This window comes from Rhinolophus sinicus, linkage group LG06 (assembly GCF_036562045.2).
Source record: "Rhinolophus sinicus isolate RSC01 linkage group LG06, ASM3656204v1, whole genome shotgun sequence".
NCBI classification, from domain to species: Eukaryota; Metazoa; Chordata; class Mammalia; order Chiroptera; family Rhinolophidae; genus Rhinolophus; species Rhinolophus sinicus.
In genome coordinates, this window is record NC_133756.1 from 143,394,501 (window position 1) to 143,416,555 (window position 22,055).

Here is a 22,055-nt window from a genome sequence, read left to right on the forward strand (position 1 = left end):
AACTATCTTCAATTAGTTGACATTCAATATTGACAGGTATTTGCTTTCAGTAAATCAAAGAGGCAATTCCACTGCTGCTGTTGGGAAGTTGTCAACTTTACTGCTAATCCTTTGAAGGTCATTTGTCTTTTTGTATTCAGCTTCTTCTGTAATGCTTTTTATTTTTAGTTTTCTAGTTTCATTCTCATGTCTCTATGTAATTTTATTTTTTAAGATTCATTGAGCATCCTGAACCTGTTGAGCTCTTTAAGCATTCTGGAAAATTCTTAGTATTTCTTCAAATTGTGCTTCTGCCCCAGTACCTCTTCTACTTCTGGAACTTCAATGACATATTTTGACTGTCCTTTGTGGCTCTTAATCCTCAATTTCTAATTTCCTTATTGTCTCTTTAAGCTCCAATCTGGATTTCAATTCTCCAATTTTCTTCACCTGTTTACTCAGTTATTAATCTACTTTAACCTTAATTCTGGCTTTTGAAATCTTTGCAGACCTGATCCTGCTATATGTGGTTTCCTTATATGCTTAGTATTTAATAATTGAACTCCCTTTTCCTTAAAAAAAAAAAAAAAAAGTGTGGAGATTCCTTTGTGGCTTAGGACGAAGGTGCATTCCTCAAGAAAAGGTTTGAATAAGCTCATCAAGTAGTTAAGTGCGTAATTCAGGGCGCATCCACCTTACATTCATGGTCCAAATTCTTTTTGAACTACCCAGGCGATGTTTATTTGGACCACAAATCCATGCAAGAACCTTATTGCAACATCTCAGGATTTCCCCATTCCGCAGTGCTCAGGATCACAGCAACTTTCTTCAGTTTCCTAAGGTTAGGAAGATGGCATGCGTATCTTCTGGTTCACTGTCACCCTGAGTATTACCTGCATACAGCTTCAAAGAGAGAGGATGTCCTGTTGGGCAGGCCTTAGGCTTTGACTTTTGCTACCTGCACTTCCAAAAGCATTCGAAATTATAGCCTATGTTCTTCTAGTTTGGCAAAGGCTCTCACAGTAAAAACAGTTTAGGTAGTCTGCTTATCTCCCAGTGTTCCCTTTATTTTTTGGTGTTTTCCAATTAGGTTTTGGCCTGGGAATTCCTTACAATGTTGTCAGTTCCAGTTCTTCAATGCTTTTAAGATGTTTTTTAAATTGTGTCCAGAAGCCTTCGCTGTTTTCAGTGAGAGCTGATCTGAGCAACTGAGCTCAATATATTACCCAAATCTTCTTCAACATATTTTTATTAACAGCCAGTTTTCAAAAAAATTAGGAAAATTTTGTATGCAAACTATGTTAAGTAACTAAACTGTTAAAAATCCAATATTCATTGAAACAAAACACTAAATTTCCAAAGGTTAAGTTACAGAATTCAATTAACCAAATATATTTCTGGTAATATTTTATAGAATTCGCAAATAAGTATAACTCAATTCTCTGAAATAGTTTGTGAATTCAGCAATTTGAGTTTACCTTTAATGTTTGCTATGCCTAAATAAATGAAGTTTGGGTGAAAGCCACAAGAACAAAAAGGAAAGTGATAAATATTTAACAGAATACTTTTTATTAAAAAATTGCTTTTAAAAGTAAATCTATATAAAGCTCATGAATTAAGTTGAAATAAGAATTTATATAATTTTTAATATCTAGATGTCTTAATAAATGTCCACTTATCAACCAGATGTTGGCATTGCACACACATAGTAAACATTAGTCAAAGTTTTGAAAAGAGGTGGGGAAGAGTTACAATGTTTATTTATGCTTTACTGATTTGACAAGATTACCTGTGAAAATTCAAGTTTTTATCTCACATACACATACAAATCTCAGATATTTTACTCTAACAGCTGTGGCTAAAACTTCATTGCAACTAGTCAGGCATTCATTTTCTGTATCAGATTTTAAAGTTTTATCTGAAAATATTTTGGACTCACAAGCAAACAGATTAGCTTCAAAACACTAGGCAAATTAGTAATGCCCTTTACACTGGGAAGTTCTTCAAAAACCTTTTTTATGTCATACAGTAAGATAATTTTAAATATAAAATATAAAATTTAAAGCTTATTCTAAGATACTCAAATATGAGGGTATTAGACAATTTTTGTATTTTTAGAAAAACTGTAGATGACTCTTCTTAAAAAGGCATTGGCCACTTAAAATTTTATGAAAAATACATTTTGTTATAAATTGTTATACCTTAAAATAATGAACTCAATTTCCCACCGTGGATTTTTCATCCAACAAATAGTTAAGTGTCACTATATGCCAAGCATTGTTCTATATTCCTAAAACACAGCGATGTACACAGAAGACAAACTCTAAGCACAAGTAAACAGTTCAGTGTATTAGGAGAGGGTATTATAGATAAAAAAATAGTGTGAGGTGTTGGAAATAAAGGTGGCAATTTTATTTAAATAGGATGGCCATAACAAATCTCAATGAGAAAGCAGCACTTTTGCAAAAATTTGAAGCAAAGGATTTTTGTCAAGCCGCTATCTGGACAAATTTCTTTACTGTAGATAAAGCAGATAATGTAAAGAAGTCTTGAGGTAGGAATGTGTCTAGAATGTTTAAGAAGGCCAGTGTGACTGAAGACTACTGTGTGAATTATCTACCATGAAGCTGTCAAGCACAAAAATTTATACTTATTCTAGTATTTACTCCTTACACTAATTTTCTAATTACTAAAAATCATTTAATCAACCTATCTGAATTTATGACTAAGAAATAATTAAACATAAAAATGTTTACAGATATAAATTCATTAAAATTTTTTTTTTTATTATATTCAATTTCTACTTGGAATAGAAAGAATGCTTATTTTAATGTTTTTGAAGGTTCTAGAAAGTAGCCAAAACCCAATAAAAAAACAACCATGTTTCCCCGAAAATAAGACCTGGCCGTACAATCAGCTCTCAGGCGTCCTTTGGAGCAAAAATTAATATAAGACCCGGTCTTACATTATATTATATTATGTAAGACCGGGTCTTATAGTAAAATAATTTTTGCTCCAAATGATGCATTAGAGCTGACTGTCCAGCTAGATTTTATTCTGGGGAAAACACAGAAGAATTCAGTGATCAAATTTCCATTATAATCCTCAACTACTGACTGCTATAAAAACAAGGTTTTTCATGTAATACAATTATCTAAGAACTGTACAATAAATCACTATCATATCAATAACAATTCTTATTAAAACTTCCCTCATTATTCATCTAACATATTGCCATAGGTAAACAGTACTCCCGCCCTAATAGATTTTTGGACTTAAAAATTTGTAAAGAAAATTTAGAATGACATAGATTTACCAATTCTTTTGTCAAACTGATGTTTGAAACCCAGTTCTTGTGTTTTTATATTTTTTAATTTCACCCAGTCTTTTTAGTATCTCATGACATTAGCTTCAGGGTGTTGTTCAAAACTAAGTTTCAATCTTTGATACTTGATCAATACAAGTGTAAGTGGCATTTTAAAATCTTGGTTATCAATTCTTTGTCCTTTTGTTATAACTGTTCCTTTTAGTGCACATTTGCATATTAATATTTAATGAAATGAGATAAAGTTTCAAAATTTTTCATTAATAAAATTCTTGTAGCAAATGAGTGATTTTTTTCTGTGCATAGAAGTTAATCTGGAAACTGTATGTTATTGCATACACTGGCAATGGGGTATCCTAGAACCGGCATTTAGTAAAAACAGATTTTACTCATGGTGAAAATTTTCCTAGGAATCAAATTGTTTCGTGCAACTGCTAAAGTTTTATCCACTTATAAAAAATAATGTTCTCCTTTAGAAAAGGATTTTTTTCTCCCCCAAAATGAATACTGTGGTCAATTAATGTCACTTTTCCCTCAAATGATATGAAAACTATTAAAGGGAATAAAAGATCTCATATCTTCTTGATTCTGTTAATTTCTAAAGACTCAAAGTAAAAATTAATGAAACCCAAGAAAATTTCTAACCGTCATTCAATTTGTCTTTGACAGGAAACTTCCACTCAGTTAACTTCTAAATTTATGTCGGCATTTGATTTAAAACAACGGCCCAGAATTGAAATATCTTAAGGTTTTCCTAGACCAAAATTACATTCACCTTATTTTAGCCACTGTAAAATTTTAGATGTTTATGCCTTCCCCCCAGTTGTTTCCTAAAAGCTTAGCTGCAATTCTAGATTAACTATCAAGCTCATATATTTCTGTAATTAAGAAACAAAACTTAGCTTACAAATTATCAAGCTGTTTCAACACCTCAAATAAATCCTGTTTTTTCTTCTCGTTGTTGATGTCTCAATACATTTTTTTCTACCGAAGATAGGTAAGATAGGTATTTTCTCCATCAAAGCACCAACTACCTGGTACTGTAATTGTCTCCTATACCAAACTATAAATTTGTTTAAAAGTCCATAGCATCTAAGTGTCTAGCATGCATTTTACCCAGTAGATACTTGAAAGTTATTTCCTCATCTTCCTGATATACAAAGTAGAAACAATAAACTGAAACATGTTCATGCACTTTTCTCCCTAGAGCCCTATTAAAAACCTATGAAAACAGAGATTGGTATGGGGTCTGAAAATGTACCAGATGATTTTCAGAAGCTATAAATTCAACAATCAACTGTACTACTGGAAAGTAGTATTATACTTTGGGCAATTTTATGTGAATAGAAGCAAGCAAATATATCATAAGCATCTGTTAAAGTCTTCATTCTACTGATCAACTGTTTCTGGGTAATATTAAGGACTCCACATACAAAATCACTTGCCAAAAGGGTTTGCCAACAAAACTCTGCATATTTTAGTTTGCAGAGAATCTCCTAAAAGTTAAACTACAGCTTATATTTTTCTCCCTATCCAACAAAGTATCTTAGAATAAGTACTGAATACACTCAAGTAAATTTCTACAATTCTTCTATTGTGGGAACTTAGAATTGAAAAACTGTTTTACAGATAAAAAAATTCAAGTTTTGACATAACATCATAATGGTTTATTTAAAATCAAGTGAACAGATCAGGAAGCTGCATGAAAAAAGTTGTTTCAGTGACATACATTGGAGATGTGTTCAAAAATATTTCTTTAGTATCTGACAAACCACAAATGACAAATAACTGGAAATGTTGGCCCAGTTTCAATAAATGTGATTTTTCCTATTAACTATTTTTCCTATTAACTAAGGAGGAGTCAAGATCCTCCTTCATAACTTTTTAAAAGAGAACTAGACATTGTATCCCTGACGTCAGTCTTTCATTTTTTCATCAAGTTTAGTTTCATAGTTTCAAGTGTTTTAAAGATCTCTCTTCCAAAACCAAAAAAAATCACAATAAAGTAGTCTACCCTATCAGAACTTATCTGGCAAGACTTCTACACTTCAATGGAAAGAAAAGTATGAAGAAAACATTTAGTATGTAGATATTCAAAGGCCAACATACTTTACCTAAATTCTAAATTTTGGCCTTGCTTTAAGAAAATTCCATTCTAATAAAATTCCTAATTGCTACATCAGAAGCAGAAAGTAAAATTTATCGCTCTCACATTATTAAAGGTAAATAAGTATCTGGAGCTGTAAAGAATGTGTTCTTGGAAATTTCTTGAGTCCAGATTACTAAGACTTGCTGCTTTTGTGTTCAGAATTCCTTTCTGCAATTTTAAATTAGACCCCAGTACATTCAAGTAAAAAGAATTTTAAGCTGTGAAGGGCAAAAATACAGAATAGCAAGGTAGAATTTTAGAACTAAGATTGAGCTAAGATGACAAGAGGTTGCATAGAAGTTACTGTACCATGTTATCGATCTTCTACAACATTTACAGAAATTGTATGTGGTTTGAGTAGCTATAATCTATTTTTTTCAAATGTGCCCCAAAATCCTTATAGCTAAATAAGAATGTAAGAAACTCCCGAGCAAAGGAAAAAGGAGTCAGTTATGTACCTACTACATAGCTATTTGTACAATATACTGTATTTTAGGTCCCGTATGCTACTTAGTATAGTGGTTAGTGACTAGGAGCCTAGATCCAGGAATTAGAATATCTGCTTAGAATAAGCCCCCAGCTTTCCCACTTACTTCCCAGTAGCTTAACCTTTAACTTTGTTGATCTTAGGAAAGCTATTTAAGTCCTCTAAATCTCAGAAAAGCTAAACATCTGAAGAAAATGGGGGATAATACATATCCATCTCAAAAGGTAAACTGTGATTAACCAGATTTTCCATAAAGTACTACCGTGTTTCCCCGAAAGTAAGACATAGCCGGACAATCAGCTCTAATGCGTCTTTTGGAGTAAAATGTAATGTAAGACCCAATCTTATAGTAAAATAAGACCGGGTCTTATACAATGTAATATAAAATAAAATGTAATACCGGGTGTTATATTAATTTTTGTTCCAAAAGACATATTAGAGCTGACTGTCCGGCTAGGTCTTTTCGGAGAAACAGTAAACACAGTGCCTAAACTATTTTAAAGGCCTAATAAATTTTAGTTGTTACTGTTGAAACAGTAATGAGAATAAAGAAAAATAAATCATTATCAACAAGATACAATAGAAAATCAACAACAGATTTTAAAAATGTATCCTTTATCTTTTTACTTCTAAAAATCTATTCTAGACTATATTTCACCTCCAAAAATGTCTTCCTCACATAATCCACATATTGTTTTCCATAAAATTTAGTTTTGTAGCTCTACACCTAAAATTGAAGAACACCTGCTTACTTTTAAGAACTCCAGTACAATTCCATGCATATTTTGGGTAAGTGCCATAACATTTTTAACTTATTGCAAGCATATTTAAATTAAGTTGCCTCTTAGTAGTAAAAACAAAAAAATTCCCACTCCAGTCCCCAGTATTATGCAGTTCTAAAGGCAACTCGTCTGGAACAGTTAATGGGACTTTCCCATTTCTGTCACAACGTACAATCACTGGAAACAACGCTTGAATTCACACTGGTTTTCCTATTCAGATGGAGAGGGTACAAGGATGTGATCTGTGTGGTCAACTTATATACAAAAGATACAGCAGAAAAAGGGCCATTATAAGGACATAAAATTCAAATTTCATTGATCACAGAAATAGGGAACTTTAGAAACAATGAATCTGGGACAGAAAAATGTAAACATGAGCTGGATATTAAATTATATTAGAATACCACTGTTCTTTTTCCGTGTGATAATGGTATTGTGGTTAAATAGAACAATATTCTTTATATAAACAGAGAAAGAAGAAAGTATATATATAGCAAAACCTAACACTGGGTCAAGGTGGAAGATGTACAGGTATTTAAAATATTCATACTATTCTTTCAATTTTTCTGGTTTTACAATTTTCATAATAATTAGAAAGGGGAGAAAAGATTAAATGGCTTGCCTCAAATTATAGTAATTCAATGGAAGAGCTGAAAATGGAAAATTCTAGGTCACCAGATTCTGTGTCATTCCTATTCCTCCATACTATCCTTTAGAGTAGCCTACAAATTCCCGCTTAACTAAGCAATTCTTTAAATATCTTTTCCACACTACCAAACATGATCTTAGTAACACAGATAATGGGTAGAATTCCAACCCAGCAGTTGAGGCACAGGGCAAATAACCACCCCACTAACTATAAAGATTAAATCACACAACTATTCTGTGAACTCAAGAAATTGTGAACTCAAGAAATTCAAATTCATCATCTTTAACAAATTGCTTTTTGGAAAATACCACTTCCATGGTTTAAGCAATCTTTACTTGCTAATAGAAAAATTATTTTCTTTAAAGTGTTAACTAATTTGTGTCTCAAACAACCAAGAAATTATCTTAAAGAGTATTTAAAAAATATAGCATTTGCAAACACAAATATTTATCTAGATGATATTTTTGATTCACTTTCTAACCTGTTTCAAAACCAAAGATCCAATGATTTAAAAAACAACAAATAACAAAACATGAATTCTTATTTGAATTTGCCATTTGGTCAACAAAGTAAATCATTTATTTCCCATAACCTACGTACCAGTTCTTATGAAAACACAAGTTTCTATATGACTTTGCGAGTGGGGTAGCAATTTTTATCTTCCCCATACAATTTATGACAGAATTTAAAGGCATTACTGACAAAGTATATGATTTTATATTTAGAAAACTTGATACAATCATAACCAACTGATATTCTGTAAATCATCTTTAACTACACTCACAGCTGTTTTAAAAGGAAAAAAAATGGGGGCAGGGACAGAGAAGCTAGTATTTCCATAGTTATCAAATGTAAATAAGCTTGACATTTAAGTCATTATTGAAGAGTACATACGTACACTCAACAATAAACAGATGGAAAGACACTAGGTAATTTGTTGGGAAAATATCATTGACTCAGGCAAGATCGTTAATAAATTAAAAATGGAATAGGCAGTTGTTGAATAATATGATTTTTACAGTGTCAAAGTATCTCCATTAGGTCATGATGTATGCAACCCAATCACTTATGAGTCAGGAAAAATAGAAAGCATATGCAAAATGTTAAAAACTGGTCCATCAGGCTAAAGTGTATGTGGGAATTCTTTGCATTGTTCTTTTGTAACTTCAAAATATTTTCAAAATAAATTTTAAATGCATTATAGAAATTGCTTAAGTTATAAAAATGTCAGCTTATAACCCGTGAAAGCAATGTTCTGACTTGCTATTCAGCGCATAACAAAGCAAATTAAACAATGTGATCCCTAGTGATTGGCATATAATTTAATCTTCAACTCTACACAATCTAAGTAATGAATGTTTTAAGGATTTTCTTACCTATTAACATATACTAAACGAACTACAAAACCTTAAAAAATTACACAGTAGTTAAAATTGATAATCAAAGGAAAAGGTGGATGAAGGAATTAAAATAAATGCAGATAATTCAGGTACCAAAGTTATTTTGTTGGCAATATTCCCCAAATACTTTTAAGCTCCCTCCGACAGCCTATACTGCGACGATATTTTAATATCATTTCTGACATTTACATTTTATAAAATTTAGTTATTACTCAAGTAGTTTTACAAATATCACTGGTGCTGAAATTCTCAATTGTAGCTGGAAAGAGCCAACTCTCTTGAGAATAGACATTCACTGGAAATACTAAAATTACCATTTTTTAGTCATGTTTGATTTAAAAACCATTAAAAGCCAATTAGGAAAAAAGTTTTTAAGGGGAAGAGCATTAAAATGGTTGAAAAACACTGCACTCATCTGTATAGTGAAAAATTAAGAAATGGATTGAAATGACTTACAGAAATATCTAGAAATGACTGATTCTTTGTGAGAACACTCCATTCCCCACCACCCAAAAGAATGAGAAGTACTTATACTCAAGTACTAATTAAATGAACGATGTCAGCTAATAATCTGAAATTATGACGTAGTATTCATAGGTTTAAAAACCCTCGAGGGTAAGAGTTAGCGGTCCAAAAAAGCTACACTATTAGGTTGGTGCAAAAATAATGGCAATTAAAAATGCAAAAACTGCAATTACTTTTGCACCAACCTAATATTTTAAGCGGCATTCTTCAGCTTAAGTGGTCCTTTCTTAACACATGGGACTTCCTTGAAAGGTCTGGCTCTTATAGGTGACTATATTGTTTATGGAACCAGAAAGTTGTTTCACATCTAGGAATAAAATAAAAACTGTCAAAAGTTCAATAACACAACCCTAACCCTGACTCATCTTAGAAATAGTTATTACTCTCTCAAGAATACTCCCAAGCACATAGCACATGCCTCTGAGATTAATTCTTGATTATATACTCACTGATAAATCACAACATTGTGCATTCAGAAAAACTAGCCAGATTTTAATCACTTTATAGCCCAGACTAGTATAGGCAGTATTCTGCAAGGTATGAAATAAACAGCAATAAAATTCAATTGCTGCTGTCTAAAGCCTCAATTCCCAAAACTGGCTGCCAGAAACACCTAACAGTAAGACTCCATGTGTTCATCCTTTGGAGACCAAATCAGTAATACTGGTATGCTAATTGTAAAGCTTGTACCCTTTTCAGTGCTTCACAGGGGATCCTAAAGCAGTGTAGTTTATAAACTTTGGCTTAAATGGACAATCTCTTTATTGATTTTATTCATGTATAAAATAAGGAGGCTAAACTAATTCTTCGCATCTTCCAGCTCTAAATTTGGCTTTATATATAAAATATTTGCATATTCATTATTTGTTGAGTAGAAAAATTTTCAAGAAAACCATCACCATGAAGTGGTCAACATTCTTTTTTCTTCAATATGAAGTTAAGACAGAAAATGTCACCATGAAAGACTATTTCCCTCGTGAGGTGATGGATGTTAACATTGCGTTCATTATTTTGCAATATATACATATATCAAATCATTATGTTGTATACCTTAAACTTATGTTATAGCTCAATAAAACCTGGGGAAAAAAGGATCACATCCCCTATAGGAATCTTTAGACAAAGACTGACAACACTGTTATGTGTATATGTTAGAGCTATAATTTTGCATTTTAAAACAGGTAATTGAACACGTTCTAGCACATGAATAAATGTATTAGAAACATTAAAAACAGCTTTGGTACTTTATTACATTTCAAAGTATTATTCCAAAACTACATTTCAATACCGTCTTTGACATCACATTCTTTGTTCTTATAACTATCACTTATTTCCAAATAGAAAATTTTTCTTTGGAGGTCTCCTAGCATACAAAATGATAAAACTTACCCCAGGTTATGCTTCCCTGAGCCTTAAAAAAGCTGTTTAGTTTCTCAACAAGTTGTATTCAAAGCAAATATTCATAATTTGGTGAAACTGCTGTGGACTGAACGTGGGAAAAAAATGTAGACTTCAATTAATTACACCATTATACTAACCATTTGTTTTCTGCTCCAAAGAGCAAAACTGTTTAGTAATAAAAATGAAAGTTTCAAAAGTAAATTATTTACAAGTAAATAAATGCATTCTTCTCCACATTTAGAAATACAACTTTTAATAGGTATCACTATTATTATTTTAGACATCTTCATTTCTTGGAAATGCCTCGAACCAGACTCATTCAAAAGAAAAGCTGTTCGCAAGTTGTTTTAAGCACACACTAAACACAATAAACCTATTGGGAAATAGTCGAGCCTTTGATTTTTAAGGTCTTTTTGTTTTCTAAGAGAAAGCCACCTGATTCCTCAATGCTCAAGTTAGAACCAAAAATGCACCCTAAAAAAGGTTTTTTTCTGTGATAGGATTAGTTCTATTTCCAAAAATGGAAGTTTCTAACTGAAATATTACGAAGGGGTTAAGTGTGCTTGTTTATTCATGGATGCCATGTTGGAGCATACCTTTAAGACCTTTGGGACAGGTATAGGGGGTCATATGCCAAAATGGTCCCCTAAAATCTTATAGACTACAATGCCCAAAAGTTTTTAAAAATTATTAAGTATTATGTATTAAGTGTTGTTATTCCGTAAGTGCCCAAGAAATTTAGGCTTAAAACACTACCCATAGGGAAACTTCAAACTGCATGACCAAATAACCGTTTTTGTTTCCCAACGAATTTTAGAATGTACTTTTTATTAAAATCTAGTTAGAGATGCCTTTTCCACATGTTCAGAATATTCCATAACACTTAATACACATACAAAAATAGAATATAAAAAAGCTGGGTTAAAAACTTAAGAGTCTTTGCAGGGGGAAAACGATGACCATTGTTTTCAATGTTTCATCGTTACTGCAAAGATTATAATTTTGCTTTATAAAGTTGAGAAATATAAAGGCAACCAGGTTACTAAGTGTAAGGTTTTGCTTAAAAATAAATGCCTACATTTCACATAAAATATTTATAAGACAAAGAATAGAAACAAGATTGTTAAAAAAGAAATTTTATATAAATTAACTATGTCCTTTTGAAAATAGTTTCATTATGTAATGCCTTGGGTGAAGAGAAAGGTCCCCAAGGGGAAAAAAATGTATAAACCATGTTAGAAATGACAACACCTAAACATCTATGCTATGACAAAAGGGAAAGTGATGGGAGAAGACAGTTTAATAAAACCTAAAAGAGAAGTTTACTATGTAAGAATAGTAAACATTAAAATAGTATGTAATTATTCAACACTTTCAGATATTTGATCATTTAGTTCTGTGTTTGCACATAATTTGTTTTATTTTACACCCCTACACTATATTATACATGCATTTAAGAATTAAAAAGCGTATTGCATTTTAGAGTACAATCTGAATAATCACACAGACATGGACCAACATTTATTACAAACAGGAAAAGAGCAGATCTATAAGAAAAGGGTACAGATTCTTTAAAGAAAAGATTGCAAGCTGAAGTATAGGGGGAAAAAATCTATATAATGCAATAATTTTACCTGCATTTAAAAATCACAGTAATCAATATATACAAAACATTATAATACAGTAGTGTAAACTGCTAGAGGCATTAAAACAGTAAAGACAAGTGAAGTTTATTTCTATTTAGGTCACTCATGTTCCATCCTGAGTTCACTTTCTTTTTCCAAGAAAGGTATTTTTTAAGTCATTTTCCCCAAGTTGAAAGGTTATTTTGAAAAAAATTAAAATGTATAATTTACAACCCATTATTTCTAAGAAAAGTATTCAAGTTTAAAATTTTTTAAAATAAAAAGCAATCAATTCTCTATATATTTTTATTAAGGAATTACAGCTTTCAGATACATTGTTGCTATTACCAGCAGCATTACCTTCTTCATTTCTCCTTCAGCTACCAATAAAAACATCCTTTTGTACAAAAATTTCTTATGTGGCCCAATTCGGAACAAATTACTTCTAACAATAAGATATTGTAGCTTACATGCTGTCACAGTGACTACTTAGCTACATGAAAGGCTGTAGAAACCATAAGGGGGAGAAAAACTTTAAGAATATGGCAAAACTATAAATTTTCTCAATTTTGTGATACTTAGTGACCCTTCTGACTACTCTAAAGAGTGGTTCTTTAAAGAGCATTGAGGCTCTTTGACTGGATATTCCACTTAGCTGAAAAATATATTACACTGCAGCTTTAAGACATTCATATACCCACTCAATGGCTATAGAATATTCATACAATTGTTTTGCTCTTATGATATTGTTAAATCATGTAACGTAGCTGTTTTGGAATTCAGGAGTAAAGCAATACATTTCACGCATCTGAGGCAAAATGTGAGCCTATACAGTCATGTGCTGCCTAACAATAGGGATATGTTCTGAGAAACGCATCGTTAGTGATTTTGCAATTGTGTGTGAATATCATAGAGTGCACTTACACAAACCTAGATGACCTACTACACACCCAGGCTATAGGTATAACACCATTGTATACGTGGTCCGTCCTTGACTGAAATGTTGTTATGCGGCTCATGACTGTATAATATATCCAACATTAGAGGTATTTGGCCTAATTTTGAAATTTTATAATATTATAAATACAAACACGTTGGTCCTAAATACCCTTTCATTACAAGAGAATTTTTGCCTCCAACAATTTCTACTCTTCAGCAAAACAATTAAAGTGGATAATGAATTAAGGATGACATTTTAAAGTTCAAATTTTGCACAAGTAGGTAGGTATTGCTAAATACTCACTGATGAGAAAAGCTGACACACAGGCAAATAATAAAAATATCAAACTAGTATAATTAACTTCTTTACTAAAAACTGTAATGTGCTCTAATTTTTAACTGATGTCTCAAGTTTAAAAGCAAAAAAACAAAAAGTCCTTTTTGCCACTTTGATCTTAAGTAGAATTTACAAAAAATTTCTCTGGGGAAGCAAATCATCTCGTTATTAAAAATGTACATATTTTTCATATTTTCTATTAAAAAAGAACTAAATGCATTTGGACTCACACAAGTTGGCTTAACTGAACATAAATAAATGAAACATTACAATTTCCCCATGAAGTACTGAGTTACAACAAATGTATCAAAAAACTTTATTTTCTTGAGAGTGCATACAGGATGTTATGTAAACACTGTTAGTACTACTTTTAATGTAGACATTCTTATTATTACTTTAGATTTTAATGTATTATAAATAGGCTATGTGTCTTCTCCAGAAATATTAAAGGCCACATGGGTGACACGGCCAAAGAAAGTTTTAGCTTCTCACAGGCTAAACGAAGTACAAAATGTGAAAATTTAAAAAATGAAGAGCAAATCAGGAAAAAAGAGAAAAAACACAGCTCAAGATATGCATTTCTGAAATCAGCATTCAATTTAACATCTTAATTCCTAAACCACAAATTTTACAAAATATACATATATATTCTTTACCACTTTTTCTCAAAAGATGTTTTATACATACATTCATATTTGTGTGTGTGTAAAATAACTGCAAACATGACCAACTAAATAAGACACTAGCTGGTAGCTCTGAAATACATGAAATGAGCCTGATACTTAGACCACTTTTAGCCCCTTGGAATAACATCTGGTCATCTTAGCATTCTGTCTTGGAATGCACATGTTATTTTCAGTTAGGAAATGGGAGAAAAACAGACTCATTGTGTTTATACTTACAGAATGAAGTATCTAACTAACAATTTCAGTTTAACTTATGTGATAATATAGGTTGGTGCAAAAGTAATTGCAGTTTTACATTCATTTTTAACCTTTTAAACTGAATTACTTTTGCACCAACCTAATAAAACGCATGAATAATGCCTATTTGAGAAGCTGACAGGAATTTCTAAAACTCAAAAAGTATTATTTCATTATACAAAACTTTTATATACCAATTATGTTCATTTCTGATGCGCTGCATATACCCTAATGTGTTTGTAAAGTCAAACTGGAATGCAGACCAAGTACAGGTGATCCAGGTTCCTTGCTTTACTCAGTATTACAAAGTAGCACCGGCTTCAGCATACTTCAGACAGACCTATTCACTCACCTGAATTTCGTGCCTGTCTACTCTGATGATTAAATATATTTAGGAAAGAAACGGTCCCAAAGGATAAGTGATGAAACCTTAAGGATACGGTTTGGGACAAAACCACAACCAGACTCCACGTAAGGTACAATCTCTCTCACACATACAAACACACAAACCACATATACAACCACACACAAAAAATGTAACACACACACACACACATAATGTTCCTGCTATTGTCAAGTAATTCCCCATTCCCAAATGCAATATAAACTAAGCACAAATTCAATGAGTACACTGTAGCCTCAATTTAAAGCTGCTGTTGGTTGAGTCCACTCTGAGGACACATCACAGGTAACACTGTGTTGTGTTGAAGTCGGTTCAGTATTGCTGACGACTAAAGCCCTTTGAATAAGTCCAAAACAGACCCACATATTATCAAATTTCAGCTATTGTGGAAAATGTTATGACGAGGCTGCAATGTACTTGATTATGTTGAGAACTTATACTACAAAATTAATATTCAAAAGAATACTTCATAAGTAAAATAAGTTACAAAAAAGGAATGGATAGCATTTTGAGCTTAATGTGGATATTAATTATTCCCATCTCACCCCTTCCATCCCATTAATTTATAACCTGAAAAATGATTACTTGGTGCCAATTGTTATCGATACATTAACACTTTATTATCATCTTGACTGCTAATTCCAGTCTTCAAAAATGAAAATTTCCCTTCTAATCATAATTAAGAATAGGGCCCTTACTCTTTAAAATAAACATGCCTGACTTCAAATATCAAGATAGTTAGAAAGTAATGAAAAGGTATCAAGGCAAAAATTATTACATAGGTTTCAGTCACATTAGCTTTTCCCTCTATAATGTAAACTGCATCCTACAGAAAAAACTTTCTTTAAATTATTGAAGTGCTTACATTTATTGACAAACCTTGTATATTTTCACAAAATTAAAATATGAAATAATTTTTCATCTAAATGTTTCATTTCACCAGACATTCAAAATACCCTATGAAACTAAGTTAACATTTATGTATTTTCTTATACCAGTAGTTCATATTAGTTTGTAAGTAGGAATAAAAAGAAAAATGAGTTCTAAATAAATGACACAGGAGGCAATAAATTGACACATGACAAGTAAATAAAAGGCTAAAGCACTCCAATACCATTGAAACTGTTTTAATGTTGTTGCAACTCCAAAATGCAACAATCATCAGCTTGTAAAGACCCAAATTTCAAAAATTCATTTTAATTACTCCTTCATACCTATTTTACAAAATAAAGGCAAGAGACATTTAAATCCTCCTTGTCCTAGTTGTGCTATCTATGTTCCTAACTTGTTTCTACCACTATAGTGTATCCTACAATTCCTATCAACTGCTATATAAGAAAAATAAAATAAAATATTAACCTCTGCTTCAATGTACAGTTTCCAGAATCTGCCAGAACTGGGGAACTGGGCAACAAGGCGTTCATAAGTCTTCCGTGCTTTGTCTATAGGTTGATTCTAAAATTGAAAACCAATAAACAGCATTTACAATATTAGGATTATGAAAATATTTACTGTAGAACCAAGTAGTGTGATTGGACCCATAGAGAAGGAAATGTAATCCTATATCACTAAACCTGTGCCTCTCGAATGAGAATGCTCCAAGCGTCAAGGTCATATGGATTCTCTTCTAATTTCTTTTCGGCTTTCTTCACCTTCTCTGGGACATACTCAGCTGCCTGGGGGGAAAAAAACAATGAACTGAAGTTACTGATTTAAAAATCTCATGCCTAATTCAAACACAGTTTATCAATCCCTGGATAGAGTATCACTGTAATACAAAGCATAAAAATGCCTTCTCAGAAAAGAAGGCTGCATTTTCTGTAATCCATCCATAACATGTTATCTTAGGTCAATTGAATAAAAACAAAATCAAGTGATGACATACCTTTAAAAGACATTTTTAAATTTAAACAAACCCATCTTTATATTAAATACTATAGAACAGCAGTTCTCAAACTTTGTGGTCTCAGGACCCTTTTTATATTCTGAAAAATTATTGAGTATGCCCAAGAACTTTTGTTTATGTGGGCTATTTCAATATTTATCATATTAGTAATTAAAAATGAGAAAAATGTTAAATATTCATTCATGTCCAAATAATAAAATTACTTACATGTTAACAGAAATAATATTTTAATGAAAAACTTAAAAATTCAACAATTGTCCTTTTTACATATTTGCAAATTTATTTAAATGTCTGACTTCAAAATGTGTAGCTAGATTTTCATATCTGCTTCTGCATTCAATCTGCTATGATATCACATCATGTAAAAATTCCACTATGTACTCATGATACATTAAGAGTGAAAGGGCAAATAATGTCTTAACAGCTTGAACTCACAGATCCTCTGAGTATCTTAGGAACCCCCAGGGTTCCTGGACCAACTTTGAGAAACACTGCTCTAGTGCATTCATCTTGAGCCACAAAGAAAAAGTATGAAATAACATGAACATTTTATTTTTATGTAAAAGTTTTAAAAATATAATTCACACATTGTAAAAAGACTGTAATAACATGTTTAGTGATCATGTGGGTAAGGGATGGAAGTACAAGTGATTCCCCCCCTCTTTCTATCTTTCAATATTCTCTAAACCCTTTAATAAGGTAGTTTTATTTTTATTATAGAAATATTTTAACAGTAGTTAGCACATAAGGCATAAATACTAGTATTACTTCTCAAACTGTTGTTCAGAATACTACAGTTGTTCAGAATACCGCAAAAAGAAAGTGATAAATAAGTCACATAAATGTTAACTTACACAAAGTTTCATTTTGCCTTTTTGTGGGACTTTTAGAAATGTATAATATGGCAATATACATTAATAATATTCAAGAGAGGTTAGAGAGGGAAGCACTGCCCCTAACACCTTTCTTTTTATCCCATTTTTTTGGTGACAATATCTCAACAATTCCATCAAAACACGAGATGGAATATTTTTTCAGTTATCTCTTTAGGAAAAAAAATTACCTGGGAGAAATACACTTTTTTCTTTAAAATAAATTAATTTCTATCACTGATAAATATGTATTTATCTAGAAAGAAAAACATGTTTTAAAAGACTAATGTAATTTTCTATCCAAACTATGTTTTACTAATATACAAGAGCTTTATAAGTAGATTGCTCAAGAAACTAAAAGTGGAAACGTTTAATAAAGGAAGACTACTGGCCCTACCCATATATTAAAACAGAAAATGAAAGTGGGAGAGTTGGTAATGGTGACAAATCAAATCAATCACTGAATCAGGCTGGTTTGGAAAGAACAATATATGGAAAATTAGCAAATAATAAAGGTGTTATTTCAAATCAGAATGGTGGATTATTTGAAGTATGGTGTTAAAATAACTATAGTCATCTGTTAGAGTAATTGCAAAGCTAACTTAATCAAAATAAAGTTGAACTCTATTTACCCTTTATACCAAAGTAAAAATCAGATAGATCAAAGACTTAAACATTAAAAACAAAAACACAATAAAGAACTAGAGGAAAACATACTGAAATTTATCTTTGTGTGGGAAAGGCTCTTCAGAAGCCTTTAAAAAGAGTAAACTTAATTCATTAAGTTTAAATTTGGGCATCAGTCAAGTATCGTAATCAAAGTCAAAAGACAAACTTAAAAAATGCCCCCAACACATATGGTAAAGTACTAAATTTATTAATATAAAGTTCAGTCACTAAAGACTAGCAACAACAACAACAAAAGGGCAAAGTATTCAAACTGTTCTTACTAAAAGTAACAATGAACTTTAAAATCAAAGGTGTTTTATAATTAACACTGCACTGGAAAGGGTATGCAGAAACACATTCTCACACTGTTGGCATGGGCAAGTAGTAATACTGATCAAAATTTAATATAAATGTCTGACCCTGAATTCCACTTCTGACAACATATCCTACTGCACACATGCACAAAAATGTATACTCAAGAATAATCAGCTACTAGGCTGTTGGTTGTTACATAAGACTAGAATTAATTTAAATAATCATGTATGAAAGAACTGGTTATGTATATTATGGATTTGTAGTCACTAAAAAAAAGGCAGAGCAAGTCTATAAATAGCAATATAGGACCCATCTCCATATATTGGGTTTTTAAAAAAGTGGGGGTAGGCTGGGGAGATATATACACACACATACACTACAAACACTTACACTGTATATTCTTCTGTTTGAATTTTTACTGTTCACCTGGGAAACACTTGCTCAGTGCCTAGTATGTGCTAGACACTGCTGAAAGAGCACTTGGGATACAAGATTACTTCTTGAAAGAACAAACTTTAAAAATATTTTTAAATAACTAGGATCTTAATTCATAAGATACCAACTATAGATGTTAATGATAAAATAAACAAATCTGACACAAGAAGTTTAAACCAGGAACTAAAACACAGCTAATCTATACTGTGTTTCCCCGAAAATAAGATCGGGTCTTATATTAATTTTTGCTCCCAAAGAAGCATTAGAGCTGATTGTCCAGCTAGGTCTCATTTTCGGGGAAACATGGTACTTGAATTGCTATAGTCAATCAAAATTAACAATTAGTGTTTCAAAGCAGCTGGATGGGAGACGCAAATCACTCAACAAGCACTTGCAGTTGCTGAAAATTAACCTACCAAATGAGAGAATGTATACCACAAAAGAACAGAGAAAACTCAGAAGATAGCATCTAATATTTGACCAGTATAATCACAAGTATAAATGTTGTCTCCTTACTTAAAATAAAGTATGCCATTCCTGTAGTGATTCTCAACCCTGGAAGCACATTGGAATCAACTGGGAGAAACAGGATTTAAAAACACAGGATTCAAGCCTAGGAACGTGCCTGGAATGTCACTGTTTTTTAAAAACTCTCCAGGCGGTTCTAATGTGCAGCCTCAGTTGAAAACCATGCCTTCCCAGGGGTTCCTAACCTTTTCTGGTGCCACAGAACCTTGGGTCCCTTTCTCGGGAATAATGTTCTTAAATACACAAACTATGAGGGTTTTCAAAAGAAACCTTTGTTGAAATATAATTATTGAAATACTTTTAAAACAAAGTTTTACATAGTAATATTTTTAAAACAAAGTTTTACACAGTAATAGAAATTTAACACATTAAATAACAAGATCCTATGGCAAGTCCAGTGATGAGTGCAACAACCATGTTTCCCAAAAATACGAGCTAGCCCGACAATCAGCTCTAATGCGTCTTTTGGAACAAAAATTAATATAAGACCCGCTCTTATATTATAATAAAACGGTCTTATATAAATTTTTGCTCCAAAAGACGCATTAGAGCTGATTGTCCAGTTAAGTCTTATTTTCGGGGAAACACGGTATTTTGAATATGGTATGTACGTCCCAGCCACAGCTGTTGATAACACTACTAGAGTGGTTTCTTGCCTATATTCATAATAAAAGGAAAGGCTCAATAGTAGTTTGATTTTCCCCACTCTAGTTCATGGAACCCCTAAAATTCTGTCCACAGACACCTGGAGGAAGGGGTTTCCATGGATCTAAGGACCCACGTAAAGGATGCTGGTGAGCAGGTGTAGAAAACATTTGTTGAGCGTCTACTATGTTAGGCATTAATCACCACTCCTTGTTAAGTAACTAATAACCCCATTTCATAAGAAATATAATTAAATTACATGAAACTGCCTAAAGTCCAGTTAGAATCTGACAGAACCATGGCTCAGCTCTTTTCAGAATCTGTTACATCCCTAAATAGTTTCCTCTGGCCAAGGATGTAGTTAAACATTCATAAAACAATCTAGACAGATAATTCTCAATCAAGTCCATTAGCAATGGAAGCTAACCAAAATGCCAACTCTGATCTTTGCATGTGGTTGCATGTAATTCCCAGAGCAAGAAGTCATTCATCGTCACAGCTATGAACCTGTTGGGTAGCCAACTGCACAGGTTTGTTTACTGGCCGGGTTACCATAACCCTATAGAACAAAGGAAAATCGAACAGTTTTCTAGTATCCACAAGGAGACTCTGCCTCGTTAAGGAATGGAGTTGCATTAATACCTCCTGACTCTGCTGACAGATTAGAGGAACAAGTCACTTTATAAGAAATTTGCAGCAAGTTTCCAGGGCCCACTTATAATGGAATGAGGTGAGAACTCTGCTTCCTATAGCAGAAGAACTGTCCCATGCTTACATGTTCCCAAACTTATACTATACAAACAATCTATCAAAACCCAGCTTTTGCCTTTAATAAACTATAATTCCACCATCATTCTTTAGACAGATATTAGTGGGGAATAGTATGGGGCCCCAAGTCAAATGAGCAGAACAAAAGCTAGACTAATTTCCAAGGCATGCACATAACCAATGATATTAGAACTCTGGGAATCTCTTTGATTTGTACAATTTAAAACACCAGTAATGTAATACAACTGGTATGGAGTACACAGAGAGGTACAACTCAAATGAACACAAAAATCAGGAAAAAAATGTGAATTTGATGTATTTCTTTCTTCGTATGAAGAGAAAACACTGAGAGACTCTCTAGCATCTGTTCTATGAATTTTCTAGTAGTAGTGTATTGCTAAAATATCAACTATTTTATTTTCTCTGTAAATAACACGTGTACAACTGGCTAAAAGCATGGAGGGTCAGGTAAACCCACTATGTGTTTCACCTTTCTTATTTTTTAATCATGACTTCACTGAAACATAATCACATCATACATTCGTCCATTTAAAGTACAAAATTCAATGATTTTTAGTATATTGAGAGTTGTGTGACTACCACAGTAAGTTTTAAAACCTTTTTATCAGCCCCCAACCCAAAACCTGTACCCATTAACAGTCATTCCCAATTCCCTAGCCCTAGGCAACCACCAATCTACTTTTGTCTCCATAGTTGTGCAGATGTTTCTTCTAAATGACATCATACAGTATGTGTTCTCTTGTTTCTAGCTTTCACTTTGCATGTCTTCCAGGTTCATGTTTTATCATGTATCAGTACTTGCCTTTCTACTGCTAAATAACATTCCACTCTATGGACATCCCACAATTTATTTATTCATCAGTTGATAGAATAAATAATGGAATAAATGATGGAATTTAGATTGTTTCACTTTAGGTGTGTTCAGTTTGTTTTCTTTTTTCTTAGGTATATACCTAGAACTGAAATTGCTAA

At 32.2% G+C, this 22,055-nt stretch overlaps 1 protein-coding gene across 1 annotated transcript in view; it reads right to left on the bottom strand.

The window, feature by feature from the left end:
• Positions 1 to 22,055, bottom strand: part of CSTF3 (cleavage stimulation factor subunit 3) — a 63,713-nt gene that overhangs the window by 33,485 nt on the left and 8,173 nt on the right. The window contains exons 2-3 of the mRNA XM_019738568.2: positions 16,499 to 16,600; positions 16,284 to 16,379 (exon numbers count right to left, since the gene is read on the bottom strand). Of these exons, the coding sequence (XP_019594127.1) occupies positions 16,284 to 16,379; positions 16,499 to 16,600 (198 nt within the window). The remainder of the gene's footprint in view (positions 1 to 16,283; positions 16,380 to 16,498; positions 16,601 to 22,055) is intronic.